We start from the raw sequence: 16,470 nt of genomic DNA on the forward strand, positions 1-16,470 counted from the left end.
CCACTATAGGCTGTTTCTTACTTAGCCATGAAATGCATGAACGACCTAGAAAGAAACAGTCCCCACTAGTAGTCGCCTAGTGTCTGTATCACCAGCCCAATCTGAATCACTATAAGCCTGTAAGTGCAAGTCTCCCCCCAAGAAATAATAATGCATGTGACTAAGTACCTTGCAAATATTTGAAGATCCGCTTAACAGCTTGCCAATGTATGGTCCGTGGGCTATGCATATACCTGCTCACTTGAGATACTGCATACTGAATGTCAGGGCGTGTGTTACAAAGATAAATTAGACAGCCAATAGCGTGGCTGTAAATTGCAACATCAGATATCTCTTCATCATCATGCACAGACAACTTTAAGCTTGGCTCCATAGGAGTGCACATAGGTTTGCAATCTTGCATACTAAACCTATGTAACAACTTATCCACATATTGTGATTGTGACATGATACCATGCTGATTTTGGGTGAATTGAATCCCCAAATAACAGTGTAGGCAGCCCATATCTGACATAGCAAATGCGTGTTTTAATTCAGCCTTAAAATCTGCAATTTTTTCTTCTGTAGGTCTAGTGAGTAGCATGTCATCTACATAAAGAATGATAATCAGCAAGTCCCCCCCTCATTCTTAATGTATAGAGTGGGAGCAGTTGGACTATTTTTGAACCCTTTGCTAGCCAAATAAGCATCAATTTTGGAGTACCATGCATGAGAAGCCTGCTTGAGACCATAAAGAGCTTTATGCAGCTTGCATACCATGTGCTCTTTCCCCTTAACCACAAACCCTGGAGGTTGTGACACATAAACATCCTTTGCGAATCCCCATTCAAGAATGCTGTCTTAATGTCCAATTGATGTACTTTCCAGCCATAATTTGCAGCCATAGGAATCACACATCTCACGGTACTCATACGGGATGTAGGAGCAAAAGTTTCTTCACAATCTATGCCCTTCTTCTGTGCTTAGCCTTTTGCTACCAACCGTGCTTTGTACTTGTCAATTGTACCATCAGCCTTGTGTTTGAGTTAAAAAACCCATTTTGTGCCAATGGCCTTCTTGCCAGATGGTAAATCCATAAGATCCTATGTAGAGTTAGTGGCAATAGAGTCTAACTCATCCTGCACGGCTTGCATCCAATGTACATCTTGTTGAGCTTTGTCCAAGGAAGTAGGCTCATCATCATCCAATAGTGAGCTCATAAACACATGCTCATCACAATCATCTACTTCCGTAAAATCAATCAAATGCGCCCCCTTGCATCATTTGCTGCATTTTTGGCAGCCCTTCTAGTGCGTTGAGGTATAGGAGTATCCATTTTACTCTCTTGGAGAGTCTATAAAAGCCATCTTGGGACTGTTTTGGCTGCATTTACAGCAGCCCTTTCATGCTGTACTACTTCTTCCATTGCATGTGGCAAACTATTATCGATACCCTGCTGTTCGGGAGCATATGGTGCAGCAACGGCTTGCTGTATTAAGTCTGTCCCGCCATTTACAGCAGGCACAGACTCCAAAAAGTAAGTGGCAACAGACCCTCAAAGACATCACCAATGTCATGGGTGGTTAGCATTTGAAACCGATCATGTGAAAATGCAGCATTTTCAGTAAATAGGACATCCCTATTGACAAAGACTTTCTTTGTGCGTGGGTCATACAAGCGATAGCCCTTGCTCTCTGAACTGTAGACAATAAATATGCATTTTACAGCATTGTCATCAAGCTTCCCACGAAGCTTTTTGGAACATGTGCATAGGCTATGCAACCAAACACTCGAAAGTAGTTTACTTTGGGTTTCTTGCCATGCCAAGCTTCAAACGGTGTAATCGTCTTCAGTGCCTTAGTGGGTGCACGATTCAACATATGATTTGCACATTGAAGGCCTTCTAGCCAAAATTTATGAGGTAGCCCCTTGCTTTTTAGCATACAACGAGTCATCTCCATAAGAGTCCAATTCTTCCTTTCAGTAACACCATTTTGCTGAGGAGTCATTCTAACAGTGGCTTGATGCGTAATGCCATGATTAAGAAATATGTCTCAAAAGCACGAGACATGTACTCCCCCCCTTTATCTATGCGAAGTGTCTACACTTTTAAGTCAGTTTCAGCTTCAAGCTTTGCAACAAGATGTTTGAAATGCATGAAAACATCGGATTTTGCCTTCAGCCCATACACCCATGTATACCAAGAGTAGTCATCAATAAATGTAACAAAGTACTGATGACCTCTAAGTACACGTGTCCTCATAGGACCACAAACATCAGAGTGAATAAGCTGCATTTTGCACTGCACCATCCTTTTTCATGGCAAACCTATGCATCTTGCCCAAAATACATTCCTCACATGCATGAGGAGGTGGAGTCTCCACGGAAGGCAATGCATTTACCATATGACACCTGTGAAGGGTCATCAAACTCCCAAAGCTCATGTGTCCATAGCAGGCATGCCATAGCTCCGCATTTTGCATAGCGGGCGAAAGGGTGACTGCTAAAGCATCATGAGACTGTCTGTCACATGTATCCAACAAAAATAGACCCTTATGGAGGGTGCTGAACAGGCTAAGTGCATAATCCATCTCTCTTTCTCTAACAATGCATTTGTCATCCTCAAAGATGACCTGAAAGCCATGCTTATTAAAAGCAGAGATAGACAATAAGTTCTTACAAGTTCTTTGTAATGCCAGGTACAAACAAGATATCTAGAAGCATGAAATCACAACCATCTACAACAGTAATAGTGACTGTCCCAATGCCACATACATTATAACTGCTGTTGTTCGGAGATGTAACACGCTTCCCAGCAAGGGCTGAATGCAAAGAAACAGATACTTCCTGGAAGTGATGTGCTTTGACTCCCCACTATCAAAATACCATGTTTGCTATGTTTTAGTAGCATTAAATGCTGAATCAACCATTGAAGAATCATAACTGCATATGAGAAATGCATAGTTTTCCTCTACGAAGTTGACTGAAGTATCATCATCAGTAGATTTGTTGGCTGATGTTTCTTGGACAGCCAAACCGTAGTTCTTTTTCTTCTCTTTGGCCAATCTCTTTCTGCATTCATTGATATAGTGACCGGGCTTCTTGTAATAATGGCACTTCCCTTTCTTTTTAGTCTTTTTTGTGTCTTGGACAACCTTATTTGATGGCTGTCCAGCATCACTCTTTTGCTGATTTTTTACATTTTGCTTGACTTTTCCTTTGCCTTTGAACTCGGAAAGCATAGCCACATCACTTGAACGCAATGCCACATTCTTCCGAGTCTGTTCCTCTTGCAGCAAGAGGCCTTCCAACTCCACAAATGTAAGGGGCTGCTGGCCCCCCCTCAAAGACAACATCAAAGAGGTTTGGAAACCAAGATATGACTTTTGAAGAGAATTCAGTGTGATGATTACCAATTCAACATCTTGAATGACCTCATCAACATTGAGTAGCTGCTCATGCAAATCCTGTATGTGAGTGAGGTGCTCTGTCATGCTATCACCTTGATCTATGTTCACATTGGTAAACTCTCGGTGGAGATAGGATATCCTAGCCTCATTGTGTGCTGCAAACATACGCTCAAGTACATCCCATGTTGATTTTGAGGTCTTACAAGACCGAATGTGCGAAATAATTGCCCTTTTCACTGACAAGGCAATCAAAGAAAGTGCTTGTGCATCTTTTGAGTCCCATTTCCTCCAATCCTCGGTAGGAGGGAGAGGAGGGGCAGCAATAGTAGCAGCTGAATTACCACCAGCAACAAGACTAGCAACCTATCCTCGAGCATTACGCTGAGGTGTCTGAGGTGCAAGACCTCCTGGTTGCAAATCACATGTAATATAGTCCCACAAGTCCTTCGCCATAAGAAGGTTATGGGTCATAAAACTCCACAGTGGGTAGTTTGAGCCATCAAGTTTGTCCTCCTGAGTGAGGACACCAAGGATACTGCTCTAATTGTTATTCCCGTGACGTGCCATGCTGTCAATGATAGACAAAAATCTGTAGCCAAATACTTAAATGTTGAAGTATAGAGTATACTCCTCAGAGTACCAAAATCCTCCATGGGATTAAGAAACAAGTACCAAAATGTCACACAAATGCCAAAGTGTGCACAATGCCACCCAAATCAGTACTCAGCCAGTAAATTACAGCACTATATTGTTGTATCACACCTGCCTCGAAATGTGTGCCCATAAAAGTACAAAATACAGCAACTTAATGCTGATTCTTACCAAAATTTACTGAAATTTTCCAAAATTCTCTTCCCAATCTGACTTTAACAGCAATTAAATGCTGTTGTATTGCTTTTTGCTTGCCTTGGAGCAATGACTAGCAGCTAAAATCTGCCTCACGATGCGTGCCGGATCCAAAAAACTGAAAAGCCCCAAATTTTCTTGAGCCAATGTGGAAGAAATTGCGGAATGTCTATGAGTTTGGTAACAATTTGCGCAAAGGGCCTCCAATTGGGCAAAAGCCCCAAATTTTTGGTGGGAATGTCCAAGAAATTGAGAAATTTCTTTGAATTGGTTATCAATTCAAACTTCGGGAGCAAAAATTAGCAAAAGCCCCAAATTATTGGGCAGCACGAGTTGAGATTCAAGAAGAGATGGCTAAAATAGACTGGAAATTCTGGAAATTTCGAGAAAACCCCAAATCTGAAAATTTGGGTTTCTGCACTTTCTAGGGTTTGCAGAAATTGGCGGGCAGGGTTGAGAAAATGGCAGGTAGAGCTGAGAAAATGGCGGGCAAAGCTGAAAATAGCAGCAGCTCTTCCAAAACAGCAGCTCCTCGGGTTGCGTGCAGGTGCAGGACTTTGTGTGGGACTGTGCGTTGGACTGCGTGCAGGCTGAAAACAACAGATCTGGAGCAGATGATTGAGCGGGACAGATCTGGAGCAAATGGACAAATTTGGAGCTGATGGCTGAACTGGACAGATCTGGAGTAGACAAGAGACGGCTAAGCTACAGCTCCTCCTCCACTCCAACAACATCTCACAACAGCTGAAAACTTTTCCTGGAGCTGAGAACCAAGCTGGCAGCAGTAGGACCTTGGGCGGGATGGCACCGGCTGACGGTGGTTGAACGGAAACTATACGCAGGAGCTGCTCTGATACCAAATGTTGGAAAATGGCAGCCAGCTATGGTGAGAGAGAGGAGAGACAATGACAACAAGAGAGTGAGCTGAAGCAAAAAGAGAAGAGTATACTTGCTAGAATGAAAGATAGAGTGAAAGTACAACTTATGTTTAGGTCAAGGGTTGACCTAACTAGCCTTCCACCAACTAACTAGAGTTAGGTTTATTTTACTCTAGAGCCTAGTGTCACTACTTTAAGTTTCTAAGACACTAGGTGTACACACCTTACATTGACTCTTTAATAAGTGTCCACACCACACAAATTACATTGGGTGCTGCCTATAGAATCGGAAAATTCCAACACTTCTTATTGTCATTCTTCTTACTTCTAACTTCTACTACCTTCTCCTTGTCTTTTCTTGTATCTTGTGCCCTCCTAGAAGTTTCCTCTCTCCCTAATCTGTCCATCTCCTCTTGTACTTTCTGCATTTTCTCCTCTTGTTGTTGTAGCACCCATTCTCTATAGCCTTGTTCTACTTCTAATTTTCTTCTCCTTTCGTCTTCCTCTTCCTTCATCTACATGTTTCTCCAAATTGACTCTAGCATACTTGACATGCTCTCCAACTGTCTCTCCAATCCAGCTACCTTCTCCTCTTGGGCTACTCTCCATTTTTACCCTCTACTCTTCTTTCTCTCTTCCATTGTTGGGATGGGTACATTCTCTCTGTCGTCCTCCTCCATGTGGTCGGTGGGGTTGTCGATGCAAGGAAGCCGCGCTTTGCCTTTGGGTGGTGGTTGTGCCGTGGGGAAGCCGCGTCACGTCTTTAGGTGGCAGATGGTGTTGGGGTGACACGCCGAGGTCAACGCAATGTGGGTCGTTTCGGCTCGTTCTCTTTGGGGCATTGGATCTTTTCTCTTGCTTCCGTGAGCATTCCTTCACTCCGAGTAAGAGTTGCTCTAATACCAAGTGTGATGCACTTGCACTCATTACTCACTAAACACGGCACAGAAAGGTAACACGATATGTGAGAGCAAGTTATACTCTTGTATTATTCAATCAAAGAAACGGTACAATATAGGCACATCCTAGGACTACACCCTCCTGATGCCGCACATAAGAGGGTTCACCATTGGGTATAGGGAATCACATGTAGAGTGGAAACCAAGCAGGGCTCAGAGTCACTACTACTCCCTATATAGGTGTTTTTGGTGATAACACCATGGTATAGCTACAAAGCCCTTACACGCCCCCCCCTCCCCCCTCCTTTCTTTTTCCCTCCCCCCCCTCTCTCTTTCTCTTTCTCTCTCCTTGGGCTCCCCTCTCTCTCCACCGTGGATCTTTTCCCGCCTTAACTCCTCATCTCACATCAACTTGCACTTCAAGGTCGATACCCTTTTTTGATGGAAACCTTGCATAACAAAGCTATTATTGTACTTATCCCAAAGCATAATTTGCCTTGTGCTTAACATGGAAAATCCACATTGTGTCCATCACAAGAGGTAGCAAATGCATTACCAAACATACCTCATTCTGCATTGGGTACCATGCTAATATGGTTGTACATCAGATTATGCATTCCACCAGCCATCCTAGGTACATTTGACCATGCATTCCATGCATTCCTTGCTACATTCCAAAATTATTCAGACCATGCATACCAAAAGATGTTGTGCCATGACCAGCCATTGAAAGGAATATCAAAGCACCTCCAAGGTAACTTAGATGCCTAGCATTTGGATACATACTTTGTTGTCCAAAAGTAATTGGGTTGGCATTTCCAAGATTGCTATGCATTTGCTGCCCTTGCTCTAGTACTAGTATTTGCATTTGCTTCTTGGTGGCATTTTGTGCATTTTGAGGCTGAGCTAACTTGACTTCTGGAGACTTTTGGTTTTCCGAAGCGTTAGACAACATTTTTTGCTATTTGCTCTTGTTGCTCTTCTTGGTTGGATGCATAAATTTAGCAAATCGAGGGTCTTTTGAAAGCTAAGACATGACAAGACAAAACAAAATGTGGAGATACATGGCTTGGACTAGAACTAGAGAGGACCTCGCAAGAGTTTCACAATTTGCGTTGGCAAGATTGAAGGGGTTTTTCCATGGTCCCTATTTATACTAGAGTTGAGGAGGTTAAGGAGAAGCTTCTAGATAATGACATCATTGATGACATAAGCTTTATTGTCATAAGTCATGACATAAGCAATGCTAATGTAAGCATTTGTCTTGAACCTTCCTAAGAATCTTCTAGATCCTTCTAGAACCTTCTAGATTCTTTCTCAAATCTTCTAGAGGTTCCTAGAAGGTAAAGTTTCTTGGTACCCATGACATGGAGTAGAGCTGAATGGATTCCCTATGATGCATGGTTGTCTTTGATGTTATGTAGTAGTTAAGGCCTAGAGTTGTAGGGCATTGATGTATTGGTGCTACAAAAAAAACAGTTAAGACTTTTTTTGGTCAGCTTTTTGACAAAAGATGGATGCTTTTGCAAGGGATTTGCATTATATGTCAAAAGGCACTAGGTTTGTTGCACCCTTTCTATTAAGGATAGACATTGGGAAAGCATGGCTATGAGTCTTATTTTGGAACTTACACGGATAGACATTGGAAAAGCATTGCTATGAGTCTTATTTGGAACTCTCTAAAGCAGCATCAGAGAATAATAAAAGTGGACTGTTTTTATGCAGGTTCAATTAGTAGATGCATTTCATTTTGATGAGGAATCGGATAACAGTGGATCATATCGTTAAGTTGTTTCATCAAACATATTTAGTTTAATAGTGTGCTTTTGTCTGTTGTCCTTGTATATCATTGACATAGGCGAATCAAGTTTGAAAAGCAAGGTTAGCCCTCCAAAGGACTTAGGTGAAAAGTAAGAAAGCCATAAAAAATAGTTGGAAGTCATCCTAGTGCATTAGAGTTTGCAATGAGTGGTTGGATTCTCTTGTGTGCTGAATAGGCTTTGTAGATGATTAATGAACTAGGTTATAGTTTGTAGTTACCTGATAATGGGAGGATTGTTAGTGTTTTTTATTCTTAGACCATTTAGGGAAATGTGCCAAAGGATTTACATCATGAGATTTAGCTTGAAGTTGAGGAACTGGCTGAGATATAAGGAAAGGAAGAATGAGATAAAGTTCTTATATTGGGTGAAGTTTCTGAAATACTCACCGATGGATGCTAAGCGGATGGTGGAGGGTGATCTAGTAGGTTCTCCTCAAATGTCTCTTAGTTAGAGCCAAGTTTAGTTGAGGCTCCTTCAAGCTCAGCAAAGCTGTAGAGATCCGGAGCATTGCTTGATACTCTAGAGGGGTAGAAACTCCATTGCCTTAGTATAGATGGGCTGATAGATCTAGAAATTGCTTGTTGACAATATATATGCTTTATGGAAAGCAAAAGATTTCTTTTGAGTTTTTGACACGTTATCACACATTGCAAGCACATAAATTCTTTTAGCATTTTAATGTTAATTCTAAGGCCTGAAATAGATAACGTGAGGTTTATAGATTTACGCTGTTCCAATACCTGTTCAAGGTTCTGACACAAATCTGAAAAGTAAAATTGACCAGTATGTTGAAAGGAAAAATTTATATTTTATTGTATTAAAGATAGCAACTTTCAAAACATGTCATGATTGCTTAAAAGAATAATTTGTGCCAACCAATCAATCTTTAAAAATCTGATCACATTCTCTGGCCCAGCTCCAAAGGAGTTGATTTATATTCCCCAACAGACAATGTCCTTCCCAGTTAAAGCTTCAAGCAGTCTGAATAATTGTTGAAATGAAATAAGCTGTCTCACTAAATCTAGTCACAATGGTGCATATAACATCATTTCATGGCAATACTCTCCCAAATTTCAAAAGGCATTGGAAGTGGCTGCAACAACTTTGGCTTGAAGATTTGCACCATATGCAAAGCTTCAAGTGTCTTCCTTATGGAGTAAAATAACTATTTTGCTGAACATATTTACAATTACTGCACGCAACATCATTTCCATTTGGGTAACTTTGGCAATTATATACTCCAAAACTTCAGAAGGCATTGGAAGTAACTACAATGATGGTGGGTTCGATGTTTTAGGATCCATGAAATTTGTAATTAGTTTGTTAGATTAGAGAATGTTGCTTATTTTATCACTTTAGGCTTTTATATTATGTCCCCAGGTGTTAGCTTGTAGACATCATGTTTGGTTTCATGCACTGTTCCTCTGTCTTGTGTTTCGTGCTTTTATTTCTTGCTTCTGCTTCCATTGTGCACTCACACCAGGTTCTATATATCTTTGAATGATGGCCCTCTAGCATTTCACAAAATAACTGAGGAAGTTCTCTTTTGGCAGGATTTTATGTAAATATTATATGCATGGAGCTTGCTTCAAGCAAGATGCATGTGAATTTTCTCATGATTGGAGGGATCAAGAAAACAATGTAAGTGACACTTCTTCTGTGGTAAATAGGGCTATCTTCTCTCAAAGTGACCTTTTAGAATTTGAAGGTTAATTTTATAGTTTTATGTATTCTGTTTTTTGTACATTTGCTCATCAGATTTTGCTTTATTTGTTCCCCATTGACTGCATGGAACTCCGGAAGTCATCTCTTAAAAAAAAAAAAAAAAGGTTTTTGGGAGTTTATTGTGCTGTTCGATAACTTCTACTTTGGAAATTGTATACATGTGATTGGCCTGGTCTTCAGGACTTGTGTTAACTGTCAAGGAAGCAAAAATTCTGCAAACAGAAACTGCAGAGTTCAGAGGCAGAATACTAGAGTTCCAATAAACTGCCATTGTCCACCCTTCTCAGCCTCTCCTTCCTTTTGCAAGGAGCATCTGCTTCTGGCATTACCTAGAAACACTGCAAAACTGGCCAAGAGTGAACTTTTAGGATGGTTAAGAACAGCGAATTCATAGTATGAACAAAATGTATCAGCAGACCGGAGAAACTGGTGCTTCTGGCCAGCTCTAATTTAATAAATAATCGACTATGCAAATTAATAAAAAGGATACAAGTTCCTTTTCTGTTGTGTTGTGACACAAGCTCTCCTAACAATGTCTGAAGCCCCCCAGTCTCCCATGTGTTAGTAGATGCCGCTCTGTATTCTGTCTTCATAAAAGACCAGCATACCTATTTTAAGCTGCACGGAGTCATCTTTTGTCATCTTGCTTCCTAGAGGACTGCATTTTGCTCCCTCCATTGCTCCCCATGACATCGACAACATTTGTGGATTGTTGCTGCTGTGCTTTGGGATTCCTCACAAGCGTGAGATACTATGACACCATTCTTAGCTCAATCTGCATGAGTCTTGAGACACGGAGGTCTGAGACACTGCATTGTATTATTATGTCTTTATATTCATTCATTCTCATTGAGCATCCTACAGATTGTGTTCCTTGTGTTATTGTATATTCTGCATTTCTTGCACTTCTTTACACCTTGGTCCTTGACCCATGTGCACACTCTCCAACTCATGTAGTGACCCATGATGGTTTGATCGATGATTTTCTGATCCACGACGACTGATGATTTTCAATGACCACAAAGTTTGCCTTAAATAGGCACACATGTCATAAGTGTTTACTTGCCACTTTTAACATTGTTGCCTTACTGAACCACCAGCCCATGGAGTTGAAAGTGTATTATATCATCCTTGTGAAATTTATCAAAAGGGCTTCATGACACAAACGTAACTGCCAAGCTGTCCCAAATTGATAGAATCCCAATACCACAAGCTGGCATATCTCCTAATCTCTGGACTGAGAGTGATTGTATGTAGGCCTTATTGAGCAACTCTCTCAAGAATGAGCCCTAGAAACCTTGGGACACGCAGCCTGTGGCCCAGATCTTCAGCCCTAAAAGTCTTCACAGCATGTGTTCTTCCTCAAGGTATCAAATCTTGCTCTTACCAGGGATCAAAACACCCTTATGTCATAGCACATGAGCCAGAGGAGAGAGAATCACCATATGGCAGCCCTGCCAACAATATGTAGTTATTAGAGGCCAACATGACAGTCCCGCAACAACATCCATGTATGCAGTAGGTGACAGTGCGATTTCTCTTGCCAGCGTGCCCACTAAGATCTGTAACATGTTCACCTACCTATGGCCTTTACTACCAAAATAGTAGCATTGAAAGGAAATGTTAGCCTTTTTCTTTTCCAGAAAGAGATTGTTAGCTTTTCTTTTGCCAAAAAACTTGTTTATTCGAAGTAAAGAGCGCTATCTTCTTTTTCAGTTTGTCAAAAACAAAATATTTGAAAAAAGTAATTGACTTCCTTGCCAATGAAAAGTGGAAATTTTTGCTATGTGGCTGTCTAGGAAAAGTAACATGTGCTAGATGTGCACCAGACCACACACATGTGCACCAGCTTGCAAATCTGTTTGCACATGCAATTAAGTTTTTCTAGCACAGTGTCTTGTTTTAATGATGTTCTCCCATAGTTATGGGAAACATAAAGAGAAACAGAAACAGGAATGGAAATGGAAATGGGAAAAATTTGGAGTTTCGGGAGTTTCCAGTAACTATAGGGATGTTTCAAGGTGTTTCCAGTAACTATATGTCCTCCGCAATGTTAACAATACCCCTATGTGCATTGACTCTCTCACTGTGATCCAAGAGGATTTAAGGTTTACACCATAATATGGGAAGCATGTGAAAACAAAGAATGGGAATCGGAATGAAAAGGGAAATGGTGCAAGTTTGGAGTTTTGGGGAGTTTCCACTGACCATGGGGTTGAGAACATGGAAAGGGGAGTGGTAACAGAAACAATGAGACAGGATAAAAGTGGAGTTTCTGTAAATTTACAGAGACTATGATTTACAGACAAGCAATCCATTTAGGTTGACTGCAATCAAAGATACATTTAGTTTGAGCTGTAACTCTAGATTTGTTCGATTGTTTGCGATATCATGTTGGAAGTGCATCCATCTGTTTGTACTTTCTGGAAAGGACTAAATTTATATGAAAGGGGCTGGCCATTTTAGGGCAGTGTGAAGAGGAGTCTTGGAGCTTTGACAAGCATAATTCTCTCTACTCCTGTTAGAATCGAGAATACAATGTGTAACTTTTTCATGATTTTTTCCTTTCTCATTTAGTCCCTGCTTGTATAGGTATGCACATTTTATCAGAGGGGACATTGTTCATATGGGAGTCGGTGTCGGTATGAGCATGTGAAAATCAAACGTCCACAGCCCCAAGCTGCTTTGTTGTCACCAAACTCTTCTTCAAAGATTACCAGCATACATGCCAATCAAGTGGCTTCTGAAGGCCAGACTGTTGGGAGCATGGTTGACGAAAGTTCTGAAGCTTGGAAGGTATCAACATTATCTCCATTAGCTCCTCCTTGGCCATTGTTACCTTCAAATGCATCAAATGTTGAAGGCAATGGTCCAAGATCAACTGTCAGGGACCCTAGTGAAGAGCCAATATGTGCCCTGGCAGCTACAGGCAGGTGTGCACATGGAGAGGATTGTCCACAGCTGCATGGGGATCTATGTTCAATTTGTGGCAAGCATTGCCTGCATCCATTTAGGCCTGATGAAAGAGAGGAACACCAGAGGCAGTGCGAGCGGAACCAAAAACGCTTGGAAGCCTTGCGATACAGCCAGGATATTGAATGTAGTATATGCTTGGAACGAGTTCTGTCTAAACCAACAGTTGCTGAGAGAAAGTTTGGTCTTCTGTCAGGATGTGATCACCCTTTTTGTATTTCATGTATAAGGGGTTGGAGAAGTAGCACTCATCCTCCTGGCATGGATGTAGATACAGTTGTGCGAGCTTGTCCAGTTTGTCGTGTCCTCTCATATTTTGTTATTCCAAGTGTCATTTGGTACACCAGCGCTGAAGAGAAGCAAGAAATAATTGATGGTTACAAAGCTAAGCTCAAGTGTGTAAGCAACTCAGTTGATTATTTTTTCACTCATGTTGTTACTTTTGTTGATTGTTTACTATTTATTATGTATTTCCTGCAGTGGAATTGACTGCAGACATTTCAACTTTGGCACTGGAAATTGCCCATTTGGTACCAGCTGCTTTTACAAGGTTGGTCCTCAGGACAAATTTATATGATGTGAAGCAAGTGTTCTGTCTGACGGCCTTTTTTGTTTTTCAGCATGCTTATAAAGATGGTAGGATAGAGGAGACGAAGCTGCGCCACCTAGGAGCAGCAGATGGTAGCACAGTAATTGCTAAGGATATAAGGTAGGACTGACCTGACCTGTTTCAGATTTAGTATTCGGCTACGATTTTAGATTGCCTAAAAGATAGCTTTGCTGTCTTCTGTTCTTTTTGCTGTTGGGGGTGGGGGGTTGTCAGATTGTCAGATTTCTTAGGCACGATGAGTCTACACCACTAGTGCAGTTCGCCAAAAAGGTTCAAATTTAAACCTGGTATAATGTGAATACTAGTCATCCTTGCTATCCTAACAGACATCTCCAGTGGACAATGCTATCACATTGTAGCTACTTGCAGCTTTTCCATTTGTAGCTGAAAATATGCAGCAAGATACTGCAAGGAATATTGAAGTCTTATATATACTGTTAAACTCGATCTTCATGAAATGTGATTGTAGTAAATGAATTGCATGATGTCTTGTTTGAAACTGTTCTAAGCCATCTTGTCTGTATCCAGTGTAACAGGTATCAAGGATGGCTCAAAGGAGCACTCGACTGTGTCAGCATGCTTGCATCTACTCTTAAAAATAATTGGGAGGGCTGTCCCTTGGTTTCATCAGTGACCATGTTCAAACAAGTTTGTATTGTCGTATGATTTCTAAGGTAAGTTGAACGGGAAACTTCCATAATTTAACTTGTGAACTTAAGCTGCCATGGTGCACAGGGACTGAGGTTCATGCTGTAGTTCAGGTAGAACAAGCACCTGGGATTGTTCTCCTTTATTAGACTGATAGACAGTCATGTGACCTAGCATTCTGGAGGCTAAATCCTTATGCTGACAGTAGGCCCCTCTTCATGCATGCTGCCTGCAGTCCTGTGAAGTGAATCAGATGAAAAATCTGGCAGAGTATTTTGATGCTTTGGCCTATATAGATGACCTTCAAATTTCAGGCCCATTAAAATCGACTCTGTGCATTTGTTAATATTGGGATTCTCTTCTAGGTCAGGCTTGAAGGTTCTGCAATGCACAATTTCATGGGACGTTTGGGATCTGTCCCCCCAAGTTAGTACTCTCTTAAATGTCGGATTATGTCTGGACCTTTTGCTGAACCTTTTGCTCAAATTTCGGGGATTGTGATGGACCAAATTTAACAAGGTTGGTAGTAGAGGGAGAGCAAGATAAACAACATAAGTGGTACTTGTGGCAGAGGTCGGGGTAGGTTGGAAACAAAGATAGGAGAGAAGCTGGGAGAGATTTCTAATATCACTTTTTATTAAGCATACAAACATCGCTGACCAGAACATTGCCTAAAGTAGGGTAGCATGTGTTGTAGCATGTCAGATTGTCTTTAATATATTGTAGTGTTGTGCAAGCATAACAGCTGCTTTTTGCTGTTGTGCATCAGATTTATAGTAGTTATCGTTATGAAGCATCATTATAATTTTTAGGTGACTGATCGACTTTTTATTGATGATTCTTCAGCTGTGCATGGGGTGTGGAAGATGTCTGATGGAAGCCAACACTTTCTAAATACGGGCATTTGTACTCATAAAGTTGCTAGTATAAGTTTGATCAGTAACCAAGATGTTGCATTGGCTTTTGATCAGGCTTAGAAGGGGTCAAAAGCCTCTCCTGCTTAAAGATGTCCCTCAAGCTGGAGTCATCTTTAAAAGAGAAACTCCAGTCTGTAGTTACGTATTGCAGGGCATTTTTGAATGTTATTTTGCAGCTAATCCTTGTGCGTTTGTGGTGATTTCTTTCACATGTAAATTTAATATAGCATTGGATCAGCAACTATTAGTTTTTTGATGCATCAATATGTTGTGTGGAGCCCACATTTTTGCTTAGTGCAGCAGGCAGTGATTCTAAAGTCATAATGATGTTGTAAAGGACAAGTTCCAATGGCTTCCCTTTACTTTGGCGAACCCATGAATTCATGCAAAATGTGAATGGGACGAATTATGTAACCTCAATTCTTTTGCTTCTAAAAAGATTTTTGTGGACCATGTGGATGAAATGGTTCTAGTTTGTAAGAAGAGTTGTGGTTTTTAGTTGACGCAAAAAAAAAAGAACAAAAAAAAACGCAAGGGTACTTGCCCCCCACAACCCATGTGGGCACAAAGAAGGATCAAGGCATTCACCTACAATCAATGTGTGCCCACATGTATACACTACTCGTTCTGAAATTCTTTATTTGCTCAATCAAAATAATCTCTAATAATATGCCCTCATTGAAGAGCCTTAACATGTGTTACTACTTTTGACTTCTAAAGGCTATTGGTCTAAGAAAGTTTGTGTTTCATCTTTTATTACATTTTGAAACTAAATCCCATACCTTGAGGTATATTATGTGATGCTTAAAACAATTATTCCTTAAATACTGATTCTAGGGGCCTATTTAAACACTTTTTACCTTCATAAATGACCTCCTTAATTAAAACAAGCATGGCTAGTCCTTGTAACACTTGGTGTCGACAACCTTTGTGACTATATCTTATTATTTTAGCAAAGGTGATCAACAAGGAATTGAATAAGGTGGTGTAGATGGTCTATTCAACAAGCCTATTATTGATGATGCGACTAAAGTAGTCACTCATAGGTTGCATGGTTACTTTGAAATTGTCCAATACTTGAAGAAACAAGTATGATTTTGGATACTTTTCTACAATTCATATGGTGTGAAAAGTCAAGGCGGGTTGGTAATACTTGTAGCATCCATGTATTTATATATTTTGAAACATTTTAAGTTGTGGAATAGCTTGTTCTTTTATGTTCTTGAAACTAGAAATTGAGAAATTGATTAGTTTGGAAGTAGAAATCAAGTATGGACCATGTTGTGTTGTTACTAGAGAAGCATCAATACATGGTGAGACCATGTGAGTATAGCTATAGAGCATGCATGACCTATTGACTTGTATTTACAGTGGATCATATGTTCAAATAGTAAATACCAAGCGATTTAAAGTTTTAAGATCAACCATCGATATAGTGCACCCGTAACAGCATTCTAAAGCTATGCTAAGTGTATGATTGTCAAACTAGTCAACTTTAGTGCGACATATTACTTTGTTATTGGATATAATTGAAGATTTGAGTGGTGGCTATGAATGAGACTTTGCTTTATTGGCACTATAGAATTATTATTAAGTCACACTTCTTATTGCACGATTATATGGGTAGTCTTGATTGATCTACATTGTTGGTGAACTAGTGCAACTTTAGTGTCATATACGGCATTGTTATTGGAAATAATCATAGATTTGAGTGGAGGTTATGAATGAGACACATTTACTTTATTGGCCCAAAAGAAAATTA

The 16,470-nt window shown here is 40.4% G+C and overlaps 1 protein-coding gene across 2 annotated transcripts in view; it reads left to right on the forward strand.

The window, feature by feature from the left end:
• LOC148040715 (zinc finger (CCCH-type/C3HC4-type RING finger) family protein) overlaps positions 1-15,357 on the forward strand; it is a 29,194-nt gene extending 13,837 nt beyond the window's left edge. Inside the window, exons 2-8 of one of the 2 annotated variants that reach the window (XM_087661175.1) lie at positions 9,389-9,476; positions 12,153-12,928; positions 13,014-13,083; positions 13,154-13,242; positions 13,357-13,413; positions 13,672-13,817; positions 14,638-15,357. In XM_087661175.1, coding sequence (XP_087517301.1) covers positions 9,389-9,476; positions 12,153-12,928; positions 13,014-13,083; positions 13,154-13,242; positions 13,357-13,396 — 1,063 coding nt within the window. In that variant the 3' untranslated portion in view covers positions 13,397-13,413; positions 13,672-13,817; positions 14,638-15,357. Of the gene's footprint in view, positions 1-9,388; positions 9,477-12,152; positions 12,929-13,013; positions 13,084-13,153; positions 13,243-13,356; positions 13,431-13,671; positions 13,818-14,637 lie in introns of both variants that reach the window. The other variant, XM_087661168.1, reaches the window with a different exon arrangement.
• The last annotated feature ends 1,113 nt before the right edge of the window (positions 15,358-16,470 follow it).

Source organism: Lygodium microphyllum, chromosome 2, assembly GCF_053477565.2.
Source record: "Lygodium microphyllum isolate KBCC chromosome 2, Lygodium_microphyllum_v1.1.10, whole genome shotgun sequence".
In the NCBI taxonomy this organism is placed as follows: domain Eukaryota; kingdom Viridiplantae; phylum Streptophyta; class Polypodiopsida; order Schizaeales; family Lygodiaceae; genus Lygodium; species Lygodium microphyllum.